This window comes from Halichoeres trimaculatus, unplaced genomic scaffold, assembly GCF_033239565.1.
Source record: "Halichoeres trimaculatus isolate MK-OKI-2021-1 unplaced genomic scaffold, fHalTri1.1 fHalTri1_scaffold_23, whole genome shotgun sequence".
NCBI lineage: Eukaryota > Metazoa > Chordata > Actinopteri > Labriformes > Labridae > Halichoeres > Halichoeres trimaculatus.
In genome coordinates this window covers 19126245-19140390 of record NW_027437201.1, presented here as the reverse complement: position 1 = coordinate 19140390, position 14146 = coordinate 19126245, and the positions used below count along the sequence as shown (strand labels likewise).

The 14146-nt window shown below is 42.2% G+C and overlaps 2 protein-coding genes across 4 annotated transcripts; one reads left to right on the top strand and one right to left on the bottom strand.

Annotated features, from left to right (window-relative positions):
• Positions 1-609: 609 nt before the first annotated feature.
• Positions 610-6780, bottom strand: psmd11b (proteasome 26S subunit, non-ATPase 11b). 2 transcript variants are annotated; one of them, XM_074664032.1, is made up of 13 exons: positions 6631-6780; positions 5367-5468; positions 5080-5276; positions 3910-3967; positions 3284-3478; positions 2832-2976; positions 2680-2740; positions 2437-2499; positions 2163-2288; positions 2045-2080; positions 1893-1944; positions 1666-1808; positions 610-1586 (listed from the first exon to the last, which is right to left on the bottom strand). In XM_074664032.1, the coding sequence occupies exons 1-12, from the start codon at positions 6719-6721 to the stop codon at positions 1666-1668; spliced, it is 1269 nt and encodes a 422-aa protein (XP_074520133.1). In that variant the 5' UTR covers positions 6722-6780; the 3' UTR covers positions 610-1586. The 2 variants fall into 2 exon arrangements, with proteins under 2 accessions (XP_074520133.1, XP_074520134.1); XM_074664033.1 differs by having other exon boundaries at positions 610-1581.
• A 766-nt stretch (positions 6781-7546) lies between these two features.
• cdk5r1b (cyclin dependent kinase 5, regulatory subunit 1b (p35)) lies at positions 7547-13542 on the top strand. Of its 2 annotated transcripts, XM_074663843.1 has the most exons (3): positions 7547-7902; positions 9130-10218; positions 11261-13542. In XM_074663843.1, the coding sequence occupies exons 2-3, from the start codon at positions 9314-9316 to the stop codon at positions 11280-11282; spliced, it is 927 nt and encodes a 308-aa protein (XP_074519944.1). In that variant the 5' UTR covers positions 7547-7902; positions 9130-9313; the 3' UTR covers positions 11283-13542. The 2 variants fall into 2 exon arrangements, with proteins under 2 accessions (XP_074519944.1, XP_074519945.1); XM_074663844.1 differs by lacking the exon at positions 11261-13542 and having other exon boundaries at positions 9130-10222.
• Positions 13543-14146: the final 604 nt, after the last annotated feature.

Sequence of the window (14146 nt, the reverse complement as noted above, 5' to 3'; positions counted from 1 at the left end):
TATCCATCAATCTTTATTTAATATTAAAAATGCTCAAATAACCAAGGATTTACGTGTGACTGAAAACTTAATTGGGGAACCTAAGGGTAAACTAGTGGTGCAATCACCATGTAAAGGAGAGGATTGGGCAGGGCTGTCTGTCCCAAATCAGGTAACATTTGTGATAGTTGATATAAAATATGTCTGCCCCGAAAGTCTGACATGAGTCTGAGTAAACATCCCTCTGTGTAAAGTCATAACAAAAGACAATCCAAAGCTGTCCGTTGAACTGATTTAATGCCCTTTGATGTGAAGATGTTCTTTAAGTGACAAAAAATAGCAGCAGGAGAAAGACTCAAGTGAATTCTGAGATTTCACGTCAACATTTGTGTTTTTTCTGTGGCAAGTTTAAAATTGTTCCTGACTCTTCAGAGATCTTGCCCTAAATTTATATTTTTTTGCATGTGTACACATTTTCTTGGTCATACTCTCCTTCATAACTGTATTTTAGAGTAACATGTTAGACCAACCATCTCTCTGTTAAGCTTTACAGGAAATATCACAGCTGAGTGGCCACCATGACAAATTATAGTCAGCATTTTTTTTTGGGCAAGAGACAAGACAAAATCCTTAAAATACAAAATATTTATTTTGAAAATGTCTTTTATAAGAGAAAAACAAACAAAAAAAATCAAAACCAAATCAAAACCATACAAATTGTTTGGTTACTAGCATACCACACTAGTGCTAGGAACTAACAATGAAGAATTGCTCACTCAGGGGTAATTCACAGACGTTCAGAGGCGATGATGAAAGCATCTCCACCTCCGCCCTCAGATTTCATATTGCACCCAAAAAGTGAGGCAAACCGAAGCGCCGAAAAAGTGGCACTAGTGGTGAAATGGCATCCTGTCTGTTCTGTGAACTGACACAAGCAGGGTGGGCAGACATGTGGCAACCATCCGATTCTCTTTTTTTTGTTAAACAAAACACAAACCAAAAACAAATAAAGTGAGTTTAATACATATCTGAAATACAGCGGGTACTTAACTGTTGGCATTGATATGGTGAGGGAGAAATAAAAAGCTAGAGGGAGCTCTTTGACAAAATTCAGAATCCTAAGAAGTATCCCAGCCTTCCAAAAACTGAACAGTGTGCTTCTGAAAGTTATGAAGAAGGAGAAAGCCTCACGTCTGCGTACGCAGGTGCGAGCAGAGTGCGAGGCCACAGAGGTCAATGTTGCACCTGTGAGGTTGCAGTGGAGACAGCTTTAAGGCTCGGTAAGACCAACCTTAGAGCAGATATAAACATCTATGTATTCTTAAACCTTTAATCTGTTTTATTGTGGATGTACAATATTCCCTGATGGCCTGATTTGGCCGCTGAGTGTTACACAGAATCCTGAAGAGATATCAAAATTAAAGAAGAAAAACAGACAAGAGAAGTGATGACATTGTCCATGGAGGGAGAGTAAGGGGAGTTTGATGGGGGAATCCTGTTGCAGTTTGTGGGACTCTTTATAGCTCTCCCTTGTCCCATTCTTAAAATGTTACACACGCTGGTCAAACACACACGGTTCCTCCATCACACTGCCGCAGCGATCTGCTCTGAGGATGACAGGAAAACAGATTTAGTGAAGAGTCATTAAAAGCACAGAAGCTTCTTCTCTTTTGACTTGTGTTGTACCTATGTCAGCTTCTTGGCTTTGTTGTAAAGTGAATCCACGACTTTGCTCATGTTCTGAATTGTTTCCAAGGCTGCTTCGTATGTTTTGTCCACTGGAGGTTCTTCAAATATTATCAACACACCTTCTCCTTGGTCAAGGATTCCTGCAGAAGAGTTACAAACATTAACATTACACAACATCCACGACCTCATCTGGTATCTTTATAAAGTTGGACATCTGAAGTTACCGTGAAACTTTTTGTCCAGGATCATCTGTGATAACTTTCTCTCAACATCCCCCTAAAAAATAAAAAAAAAATCAATGAAAAAAGAGCAAACTCAAGAAGATTTCACAGATTCTAACACTCAGGTGAATGTTTTGAAAAGAGAAGATGCTTACCTTTGACAGTTTGATAAGACCTGATATGTGTTCTATCTGAAAAAAATGAAAGTCATATTAAACACAGAACTTTAGGACATTTAACTCCAGGCAGGAGTGTTTTTTTTTTTATTATTACCTGTACTCTGGAAAATGGTTCAATAACTCGGATGAGATTCTGTTCCAGCAGGTTGTCGTACAGCTTGGCCAGGTGAGTGTTGATGATGGGGTCGTCCCTCAATTCTGCTCTGTACTCTGTTAGGGCCTGAATGAAGCACAACTCTCACTTAAAAACTTTAAATCCTTGAAACTATGAATTCAAAGTATAATCCAGAAGAAAAACGCAGGCATTCAAGAAGCAGATTGGATGAAAATCAAAACCAAATGGATAATAACTCTAAATGAATCCTCACCTTTTCAAAGTCTGCTAATGATCGGTTCTTGCTTGCCTGGGCGACGCATTTCAGTGCATCTGTCTGAATGAATAACAGAAAAAAAATGTAAACATCACCATGTACTTATTTCCACAAAACAGAAGTTTAAATTAATTTTCTAAAAGTATTTCACTAAACCAAGGAAACTGATGTTACATCCAAACACTGAATCAAACAACTGCTTTTTCTGATCAGTGATGAGAAATAATACTTGGTCTGTACCTGTCGGCCAGCGTATCGCAGAGCCAGTTTCCCGCTAATAAGGGCTTGTACTTCCTCTGGTCTGAAAAACATAAGAGTCACATACAACAGTTAAAACAGCATGAGGATGCTTGGACTACAACGTTCGACACTAAGTTTTGAGCAGCACTCACAAGTTGAGGACGATTTTGCACAGAAGCATGTATTTAAGTGCTGTGATGGCTCTGGGGCTGTCGATGGAGTCGTAGCCCTCAAACGCCTCGAAGAAGTAGGAGTAGGCCGTCTTCCAGTCCTTCTCCTCGGCTGCGTGGATGATCCCTGTGACAGAGGTGACACAGTGTGGTTGTTAAATCTCTACGGTTTAAACAAACCGCAGTATTGGCCTCGAACTGAAGACAAACAGAAACTGGAGGAACTAAAAGTAAACATGGCAGCTGCTGTTTTGGAAAGCTCTGAAAGCCATCTACACATGGATAAAGTATAATATAATATAATAATAAGTCATAAAAAAGTGAACTCTGTTTCTTTCATATGACCCCCCTCCGTCTCTTATTCCCTCCAGAGAAACCTTGAGCCACTTCAGCTCAGCTTTTCTTCCAAAGTAAGAAAAGCGAACACATCTGACCTGACTGCATGTCCAGAGCTGCCTGGAGCTTTGGAGGACAGTAAATAGCGTTGGCGGTGGTCCTCGCTGAGGTGAGGGCTGCGCGGGCCTTGGGCAGGTTACTGAGAGCGTGGTACGTCTTGCTTTCAAGCAGCTGAACCTCCACAAGGAGAGCTTTGTCATCCATCTTTTTCAGCTCCTGGAGCAGCTGGGAGCCTGAAGAGGAAAGAAGAGAACAAGAGTTGAAGTAACTGTTGCAAGAACTTTGTACAATAGTGATAGAAGAATTTATCGTTTCAGTCCTTCGCCTTTCATCTGGAGTACGATGTCTCACTGTTTTACCAGCAAAGTGTTTGTAAGAAAGCCTTGTAAATTAGGCACTGTGCCTTCATAAATACCCTCAATATAAAAATATAGCTCAAATTTCCAAACTATTACACCAAGGTGGGAAATAAATCCAGCAGAACTATATTTTTGGAAGGTTTTACTGTGTCTAAGTGGACTAGAAAACATCTGTGTCACTGGCAGGAAGGATAAACAAGTGAGAGCCAAAGGCAGTATCTTCCCTTCTCTGTGAAGTCACTGAAGCAGGAGGTGGATGCTGCCATCCACTAAAAGATAAAAATGTCCTGTTTCTAAACACTCACCGAGCGCCAAGGCCTCCTGGTATCGTTTGGTGTCGAAATAGAGTGAGATCAGTCGTGCCTGAAAGAAAAGAAAGTGGTGTTAGAGAGCCAGAGCGCAGCTGTGCCAGCCTGCTGTTGAAAATTGAAAGAGAGCAACCTTGATGTTAAGTGTTCAGCATGATTTCTCTCTCTGTTCGAGGCTGTGCACACTTTGTTTTTTAAATCACGCAAAGTGTTGGGGATATTCGAGACTTCATATGTCTCAAAATGTAATCTAGAGCTATTGATCAAATGAGATGCAGCTATCTGCATCCTGCATCCTTGAATGCCGTCTGAAGGAGCAAACACTTTTTCTGCAATCTTTGGCATTTCAAAATGTCAGTTATTACAAAGCAATTTAAGGAAAAACAATATAATAAAATGATTTTCACATGTTTTCATGATGAATGCTGGATTACAGACAGCTCATACTTCACTTGAGAACATTTGTCACAAGATGTGCAAGAGGAGAAACAAAGCAGCTGCTCTCTAAAATGGAACACTGAAGCATTTAAGTGTTAATCAAGTCCTTTGTCATTTCATACACGCTCCTCACGTTGCTCTTCATGTGCAGACTGACTCAAGGATCATCAGCATCTCAGCTTCCATTCTTTCAAACAAGGCAAAGTTTCTTTCTAAGATTTGTCTTCCACACATTATACTCAGTACTTATGAAAATCTTGTTGATCCTGTATTTTGTAGCCCGGCCAATAACCGCAGATATTCTTGGCTGTGCGTGTGAACCTGCTGGCAGTCATTTGGCCACAAAGCCCATTCTGGCTGCTTCAGTAGGATGATGTCATTATAGACGGCAGGCTTCATTAGATGAATTAGCATCACTTGCTGTCATTCTCTACAAGCAAAGTGAACAAATTTGCTTCCTCATAGTTTTCAAGCTTCTCGTGTCATATATCTCACTGCTGAAATCACAGCGTCTCCCATTCCATAAATCAAACTATGCTGAAATCCAATCCCCCTGATGCTTCTGTTTGGGGCTAACACTTTTATTTTTGCTATCATTAATCAGAAAAATAGATTTGTGCACACACTGACAAGGAATAAAAGTTGCTCCAGCTGGCCTGGCAAAATGTAAAACATTGGATTTACTACTTTTATTCCAGTCAAAACAATAAATTAAGTTTGTCATCTTACCTCTAGAGCTTGCCTAAGGAAGGTCCTTTTCTCTGCCTTGGCCCACTCAATGCATTCAAGACACAGCTCCACCTCCTGCCCCGTAGCTGCCTCCATGTCAAGAAAGAGATCCAGCAGGGATCGGACCAGTCGAGCCGCCTTGGCCTTGCTGATGGAGATTAGGAAAGGCCTGACAAATTTCAGGAGACCCCCAAGTTCTAGAGATAACAAATACAGAACAGATATTATTTCGGACTGTGCATGCATTTGATTATTCACAAAGACAGCTGAAAAGGAAAAAATGTTACCTGCAGCCTGTCCGGTCTTGGCCAGGAGTGTCCCCAACTCCAGGATGCTCTGTTCTTTGACCCTGACAGCCTCTTCATCGTTCTCTTGAACATCTCTCCTCACTGTGGCAGAAAAGCAGGTAAACAGAAGACACCAAAACATCAGTGCTAGGCAGAGGGTTGGGAATTGTAACTTATATGTTGCCCAAGATAATGCCAATTACACAATGCCACAATTCTGCCACAACTGAGAATTCAATCAAGTGATGACACATCATGATATCTGATTCACTGTGACACTAATTCATCTTTCTTAGCAGTCGGGAATTCAGTATGCAATCATTTTATGATTAAATGTAACCAGCGATATAATAACTACTCAAGTAAGGGCAATCACTTATTGTTGTCTGGACCGTCTGTATTTTCTAACAGCAAAAATGAAAATGTACATTTCAATGAGAGAAAGACATGCACGTAATGGCTGTGTGCGATAGTCTGAAGTGACTAATGTTGGTTCATGTGAGGGTCAGTGGAAGCATCTTTAGGTGACTAAACGCATGAAAAGTTGGTCCCCAAAATCTGACACAATTTGCCATACAATCTCAAGAAGAATAGAACTAAGCAGGAAATGTGGGTAGGGTGAGTAAATGTGTTTGGTGTGAGTAGACTGTGTTCCAGAACTGCTTGACAGCTAGTGGACTGTAGTGACAGGGCGATTTGAGGACATGCCTTTGGGAAATGTAGGATCTGTTTACAGCAGTCTACAGTAATGCAGGTTCCAATGAGTTGTGTATTTACACAAAAAAATACTCACACGCGTCTGCTTTTGCCAGGTACTCTTAATCATCACCGTAATAGTACAACGGTTGTACAATTTCCCTGTGTCAGAAGTCTACCTTTCACTGTGTTGATCGAATCGGTTGTGACAACAAGCTAATGACGTTAGCTACCAAAGCAGTCATGCTAGCATGACAGGGTTAGGCTAGGGTAAAGATAGAGAGTTAAATAAGTATAAGAAATAAAACAACAACAAAGACAAATGTAAACTGACCGGATAATGAAAAATGTACTAACTTTTACATATTTCACACCTAGGCCTAGGGTTAGCAGGGAAGCTAAGTAGTTAGCATCCACTAGCAGTTGTACAGTGAGTCAGCACGGAGCACAGCCGGCTCTGGGTATTCAACGCTACAAGCTAACATGCTATCAAACATCAACCGGTGAATCTTAAAAAACAGTAATCAGAGGAGTAGAGTCCTTCTAAAGCCCCGAGCCGGACACCTACCTATTGAATGGAGAATGTCGATAGAAGCGTTGCGGTCCGTACTGATGAGAGACTGAGCTCTCTGAAACTCAACCACTGCTGCAGCCGCCATCTTCCCTATTCAAAACGCTGCTTGAATGAAATTTACGTGCAGGGACGACGTCTCGGAGCGTGCGTGACGTCATGTGTAAATTTAACGTTCTGGTTTTTAAAAGGCATTCTGGGAAATGTGGTCACATTAAAAAGGAGGTCGTAAACAACCAGAAGCTCATTCTCGACCACTTTGTTTATTCAAAAATATCAACAAGCCTTTAATTCTAAAAAAGAAACAACACAAAAAATGCACATTTGTTTTAGAATATGTGCTAAAATAATTTTTTCGATAAAAATGTGCATTTTAAACTTTTTTGGATTAAAAAAACCTAGGGTCGTATACATTATTTTTAATGGAAAATAATGAAGTAAAAAAAATTGCACAATTTACCCGAGCCATAGCTTGGAAAAATATCTTTAAAACCCTGAAGTGTTTATTTTCCTGTATCAACAGTTATAATCCTAAAAGGAAACAAATGATGCAATTTCTTGGCCATACTGTAATTCATTATGGGGTACCAAAGACACGCCCCAATCAGAAAAGAATATTGTTATATTATTATATTAGTCATCACAACATTTGACCGAATTATATGGAAAATGTATTGTTTAAGATGGCTTCAACAGGCTACATAAAATGGAAATAGGACAATAGAAGTACCTGCTGTCTATAGCCATATGTCTCTCCCCATACGTGAGTGCCTAAAGACAACCGCTGTGGGGTAGTGCTCAGTGTTTCCTGTAGAAAATCATGCTATGGGTTCACTGGGTTCAGTTTCCATACATGCCTGCTGTGTGTAGAGGCGGAGTATCTTCCCGGCAGAGACAGCAGCGCGCACAGAGCGCAGAGCGGCGCCCCACCACCGCCTTTGCGTCAACCACCCCTTCACACAGTCAGTGACACAACACAACATCAGCCCTGAGCTCGCAGCATCCGCATCTCACGGCCAAAGAGGACCAGGAGCACATCTTCATCCCAGCATCCATTCCACAACTGCCTGCCATCGTCTGCACACTGCAGACTCCAGGCGTGCTCACCCTCAGCTCGCTTTCTGACTCCACTCGGATTATTTTCGTTTTGTTGCATTTGTGTTCGACGAGATGGTTTGATGTTTTAACCGCGTTTGGGAGGTAAACAGGAATCAGAAACGGAGCATCGTCGCTGTAACGCAGTTACATCCTGACTGAGCAGGAGATCTGGTAAGCTTGTCTCCCTTTCAAAACACATTTTTGTTGAGTGAGATTGTACACATTTTTATGTCGATTTCAGCAAAAACAGATTCGCAGCAACATTTATTAAAGGAAATATAGCAGCAGACTGAAAGAGATACGATCGTGGAATATCAGAAAATGAAACACACAAATATATGGTGAAATACGAATGTATAAGATGAAAATGCTAAAGGTTTTTTGGCTTATGCCACCGCCTATTACGCCCAGCATTTTCATGTCGGCGCAGACGCTCAGTTTCAGCACCACGGAGAGCACCCGATGTTCACAACTGCTCCTCCCAGCCAGAAGCTCCTGCATGGCTTAATATCAGCCCCTTAAGCCTCATTAAAAACAACTGTTGTGGAATTCATCCACTTTATAGGAATCAGGCAGAGTAAAGGGTGATGGAATGAAGGAGCGAGCTGCTTGAATCCTGCGCAAGTCGATCCATCGCCTCTCTTTATAAATGCAGAGGTACTGCAGTGAGGGCGAAAACATGTCGTGCAAAGAAAGAATCACATTTATTCTTCTTATGTATCCATTTTTCAAGGAGGTTAACGATTTGACCTTGGATTTGTGCTTTAATTTGCTGAATCCTATTTGTATCAACTCGACCTTCACCTGTTATAAAGGTGTTTACGTTTCTGTCTTCCATTTTAGTGAGTGGGCTGACGCGTGGTTCACTGGTCGGCCATTGCCTATAAAATATGGATCTCTCATTATGAAATATTAATGAATTTACTATATAGGTTCCATTTATACTGAGGGTTGTTCAGGATTGAGTGAATATTTGATTCATAGCCGCATATTTTTATCACTATTTATACCATACTGTAGTGTTCTGCATGTTGTGAGTGAAAGAGGCAGATTTCACATAATATTACAGTGAAGGTGCACAATGTGAGCACTAATTGACCCTGTGCTTATAATAGAACCCATGCTGTTTGAATTCATTAGTATGAGCTAAAGGCTGCTCCATTCCTGCACTCACTGAGTCAGATCGATGGTGTTATCAGCCTGCAGTAGAATCAGATAAAGCACACGTTCAGGGGGAGTAGTAACAGTGATTTAATCTGGTATAATCTGACATAATCTGAATGATTATGGATTCAAAAGAACACAACTAGCCTACAATGTGCTATTAGTAAACATCATTTGATAATAAAAAAAAGCTAAATTGATTCTGTGCTGATTATTGATCCTTTCTGCCTCCAGCATCAGAGAGCTGAAAACAACAGCATTAGAGTCAAGGTGATCCCCTCACAGGACGCATCGCTCCGCTTTTAGATGCCCAGCTGCAGCCAGTAGCCCAGGAAGCAACGCGGCTCTGACACCCTCAGGACCCACCTCTGGTTGACCCACCTCTGACCCAGGCCCTGGACGCCCCCCCACCGTCATCATGGGAACAGTGCTGTCTTTGTCCCCCAGCTACAGGAAGGCGGCTCTGTTTGAGGATGGCCCCGCCACTGTGGGTCACTACACGGCTGTCCAGAACAGCAAGAACGCCAAAGACAAGAACCTGAAGCGACACTCGCTCATCAACGTGCTGCCATGGAAACGGATTGTAGCGGTGTCAGCAAAGAAGAAAGGCTCCAAGAAGGTGCAGCCCAATGGGACCTACCAGAACAACGTCACCCACCTGAACAACGAGAACCTGAAGAAGTCGCAGTCATGTGCAAATCTGTCCACCTTCACCCAGGATCAGAGCACTCCAGCTCTCACCAAGAGCTCCAACAACACAGCGTCGTCTGTGAAAAAGGCCCCTCTCACCAACTCCAATGTGGCCCCTGGGACCCCAAAGAGAGTGATTGTGCAGGCCTCCACCAGTGAGCTGCTGCGCTGCCTGGGGGAGTTCCTGTGCCGGCGCTGTTACCGGCTCAAACACCTGTCCCCCACGGACCCCGTGCTGTGGCTGCGCAGCGTGGACCGCTCCCTGCTCCTCCAGGGCTGGCAGGACCAGGGCTTCATCACCCCTGCTAATGTGGTCTTCGTCTACATGCTGTGTCGGGACGTGGTGTCCTCAGAGGTGGCTACAGAGCATGAGCTGCAGGCCGTGCTGCTCACCTGCCTCTACCTGTCCTACTCCTACATGGGGAACGAAATCTCCTACCCACTCAAGCCCTTCCTGGTGGAGAGCTCCAAGGAGACCTTCTGGGACCGCTGCCTGTCCATCATCAACCTGATGAGCGCCAAGATGCTGCAGATCAACTCAGACCCGCACTACTTCACTCAGGTGTTCGCGGACCTGAAGAACGAGAGCCAGAAGGAGGAGGAGAGGAGCCGCCTGCTCATCGGCCTGGACCGGTGAGGGAGAGCTGGGGGGAGGGGGGAGCACACAGGGGGGTAGGGGAGGTGGGGCATACTCCAGTCTGGCATTTTGACAAGTCTGAAAGGGATTTTGTGAAGTTTTTGATGAGGGATTGCTGAAACTGCCTTAGGAGGAGGACTATTGGATATGATTTGACGCATAGAAAAGCTTATGATACTAAGGCCAAGCTATCACACTTTGTTTGAGGGCCTTTTTTTTGTGAAAAATGAAGCCTAAAGTGTGAGAAAACAGAGCAATTACACCAATCAAAAGCTGAGACAGACATCAAAACAACATCAGATGAAGCATCCAACCTGGAAAATGTCCTTAGAATTAAACAATTTCTAATCAAGACGACTTTATCAATACATTATTTTTTCTTAAAGTTAAACCAGTTGGTAACACCTTTGGTCTTTGCTGCAATGGGCTAGCACCAATGGTAGCAGCTATTCTTTGCATCTGATGAGTGATAGTGAATAAAAACTTAAATTTCATGCTTAAGAATTTAATACGCAAAAATTAATGATTTCAAAGTAAGCCAAGAGTATCCTGTTAAAGTTTTTGCAGGTGAAACCACAGGGCCTGGAAAACTTAATGTGGTGAGACTGAGAGCTAGCTGAACTAGCAGCAGGCTAATAGAGGAGAAAAGCTACGGCCACATGTGAACAGACCCTCTGTGGAAAGTTTTATCATGTTGAATGGTAACAGCTTGTCTGCCTGGTTAGATATGAGAGGTGATTTGTCAAAAGGTCAAATGTTATTTTTCAAGCTAAGGATGGATAATCTGAAACCTGAGAATGAAAGCTTTTTTGAGTGATACTGAAACAAAAAATGCCAGACTTGGGTAAATCCTTTGCTTACGTACAGATATATATCTATATAAACATTACAAAAACTGTCAGACAAAAAGACTGAACAACAAAAAAAAGAGACGTTAGAAAAGGGAGCAAACATCTACAGCAATGAATGTGGACAGGACTGGGGCCCACCAGTGACCTTCTGACTGTTTGACGATGTGATGTGCACTGCCTACTGCAGGAGGGTGAGGGCCATCGCCTGACTGGCTTTCTTCATGCATCACGGATGAGCGAGCATCTCCGGCTGCACTCTGGAACGCCAACACCACCGTCTCCCCTCCATTACCGCGGATACGACTGGACAATTTCCGTTGCGATGCATATCTGAAAGAACAGCGGCGGCCCTTAATGCTGGATCCATGTTTTTGCAGGACTTTTACTGTACCAGAGAAGTTTGGAAGCATTGCATTGTGGGACTTTTGATAAGAGGACATCAGCTGGGGGAGGTATGACCAATGAAACGTGGTCATACTGTGTATTAGACTTTATTTTCATCTAGAAAAATACAAGTTAATGGATGTTTTACTCCCCAGAGGCTAACACCGATGGAGGCTTATTTATTGCTTTTCTGGAACAAGTTTTCTTTGATTTTTGTTCTTTTTTACTTAGAAATGTAACATTTTGCACGCGTGCCATGCATTTTTTGTTCAGATGGAGGACAGGAGCAACTATTACTTTACTTCTTTTTACTTGATTTTAAAACCAACTGCATCTGCGTTAGGGAATGCTGTGAACAAAGTGACACTAGTTTCTTTTTTTTTTTAGCTATGCTTGCTAAAATAGGCTATTTGTTTAACCAGGGAACTTCTTTTTGTACTGTTGTCGATAGGTTGTGTTGCAACCACTCTGGAATGATGTTTTTGATTTCGTGCTTATGATTCAGCATAGAAAATGTTAAAAACAGTGCCATATCTTTGATGAAAACCCCACACGTGTGAGAGCTACTGAACTGTTCGTCCTGCTGGTGATTGATGGGGGATTTTTATCTTCTACTAACTACTTACTGACACCTAATTTATTGCCATTTCTGTATTTATTTAGGCACATTTAATGTAAATGAAAGGAGAAAGACTTTGCAAAGGGAAGGACGTGATGATGAGGAGGTTTTGCAGGTGTGCTTATCTTTGGTGGGAATGAAGATTGATTTGGTTCATGCAAATGAAAGTTGCAGGAGTTCATTGATCGACGTGTAATTGAAAAGCCCTCAGATCAAAACCAATGCTTAATCTGACCATCACCAAAGTGACATCAACAAGGACACCTTGAGGAACACAACAATGGCATGAAGCGCTCTGAAAACATCTTTTTATCCTGGAGCTGATCCAACCTGTGCCACATATCACAAACAGGAAGCACACACACAGACACACACACTTCCAACACAGCTTCAGTGACACTTGTTCTGCAGAGAAGCACAGCTTGCTTTGAGGAGAATCCATCTGCATCATCTCTGTGTACAATCAAAGCAAGGTGGCGTCACATAGAAGCTGCAGCAGATGAGACACAACCAAAATAACATGAGGCCAAAACAGGAAGCATGCAGACAGGTCAGATCTGTATTTATGTCGTTTCACAGCTTCTTCTCCTGCAGCTGTTAGCTTTCTCTATAATGTCTCCCACTGCTGCAGAAGCTTCAGTATTTCTATCCACAAACGTACGACAGAGTGATTTCCTTTATCACCCTAACATCAACAAATCTGCAGACTCAGTGTTACCAGACAGGGCGTGCCAACAAAAGGCCTTTGTCATGTTTTTAAAGCTGTTCCAGGAGAGCTGAAGGAAGGCTTCCCCCGTCTGCTGTCAGCGTGAGTCAGAGGAAATGAGCGGCTCAGATTGTCACATCCTGGATCAATGAGAGGAAGTTCTTTTAGAGTTTTTTTTAACCGACTTTGGACAGGGTGAGCAGATAATCTGAGTCCTTTTCTCTCCGTCCACCTGCCCCGACTCACTTCAAATGTGCCATTTTTTTCCACTTTGCATCATTGAGTAGTTGTTTGAGACTTTCAAAAGCTTATAAAATATGAAAAAAGACTCAAGTGATAGTTCAAGATTTCTGTCAGATTCTTTTCTGTATCTTGTTGCGTACTTTGTAGATAAAAATAACGAAACAGTGGTTAAGAGGTTCACAAAGGGAGGCATTCGAGGGCTGCATGTGTGTGTGAATGTGTGTGTGTGTGTGTGTTTGTGGGAGTGTGTGAGAGTGGCAGCGTTTTATTTGTACAGAAGAATGTGTTTTCTTATGGACTTGGAGTAAACACAGATCTCACTGGTACCAGGTCTTGGTTTTCCCTTCGCAGTGGTGGTGAAGGAGGGGCGTCGATGCTGTTCAATAAAAATGTTCTTTTTGAAAAAGACAAAAAAGCTCTCGCTGTAATTGAAACTTTTTTGTTTTCAGTTAGTTTCTGCTTATTTTAATTTATTTTTGTACTGTGATGGAAAAATAAAAATGCACTGATCGTTCAAGATGGATGTTTGTCTTGTTGTGCTTGAAAAAGAGGGGTGAGGGTTGAGTTTTATGGAACATCCAAGAGTCGAGTTATCCGTTAAAAATCTTGCTTAGGTCAGCTGATACAGTGGGAAAAATAAGTATTGAACGTGCCAACTTTTTCCTCATCACATTTATTTCCAAAGCTGTAATTGAAATGAAATTCCTACCAGACATTGGTATTAACTAAAAAAATCCACACATGAAAAGAAATCACAGCGTTCAGGAATTAAGTTTATTATGTGGAATTAAGTACGATAACACAGGAAAAAAGTATTGAACATGCAAACTGAGACTCATCTAACACTTAGTGGAGAAGCCTTTGTTTGAAATGTTCAATTGGATTGAAGTCAGGTGATTGACTAGGCCATTCTAACAGATTGATTTTCTTTTTTTGAAACCATTTGAGAGTCAACTTTGCCGTGTGCTTTGGATCGTTGTCCTGCTGGAAGGTCCAGCCACGTCTCATCTTCATCATCCTGGTGGATGGCAGCAGATTCATATCAAGAATTTCCCCATACATGGCTCCATTCATTGCTCCGTCAGTTATATGAAGTTTGCCAACACCATGAGATGAGAAAC

Excerpts from the sequence above, each read along its gene's own strand:
- psmd11b (XM_074664032.1), bottom strand. The coding sequence starts at position 6,721 with ATGGCGGCTGCAGCAGTGGTTGAGTTTCAGAGAGCTCAGTCTCTCATC. Across the intron at positions 3,479-3,909 it reads CCAGGAGGCCTTGGCGCTCG|GCTCCCAGCTGCTCCAGGAG; the intron begins GTGAGTGTTTAG and ends TTTCCTCTTCAG. Across the intron at positions 2,081-2,162 it reads AACCATTTTCCAGAGTACAG|ATAGAACACATATCAGGTCT; the intron begins GTAATAATAAAA and ends CATTTTTTTCAG.
- cdk5r1b (XM_074663843.1), top strand. The coding sequence starts at position 9,314 with ATGGGAACAGTGCTGTCTTTGTCCCCCAGCTACAGGAAGGCGGCTCTG. Across the intron at positions 10,219-11,260 it reads CTGCTCATCGGCCTGGACCG|GAGGGTGAGGGCCATCGCCT; the intron begins GTGAGGGAGAGC and ends TGCCTACTGCAG.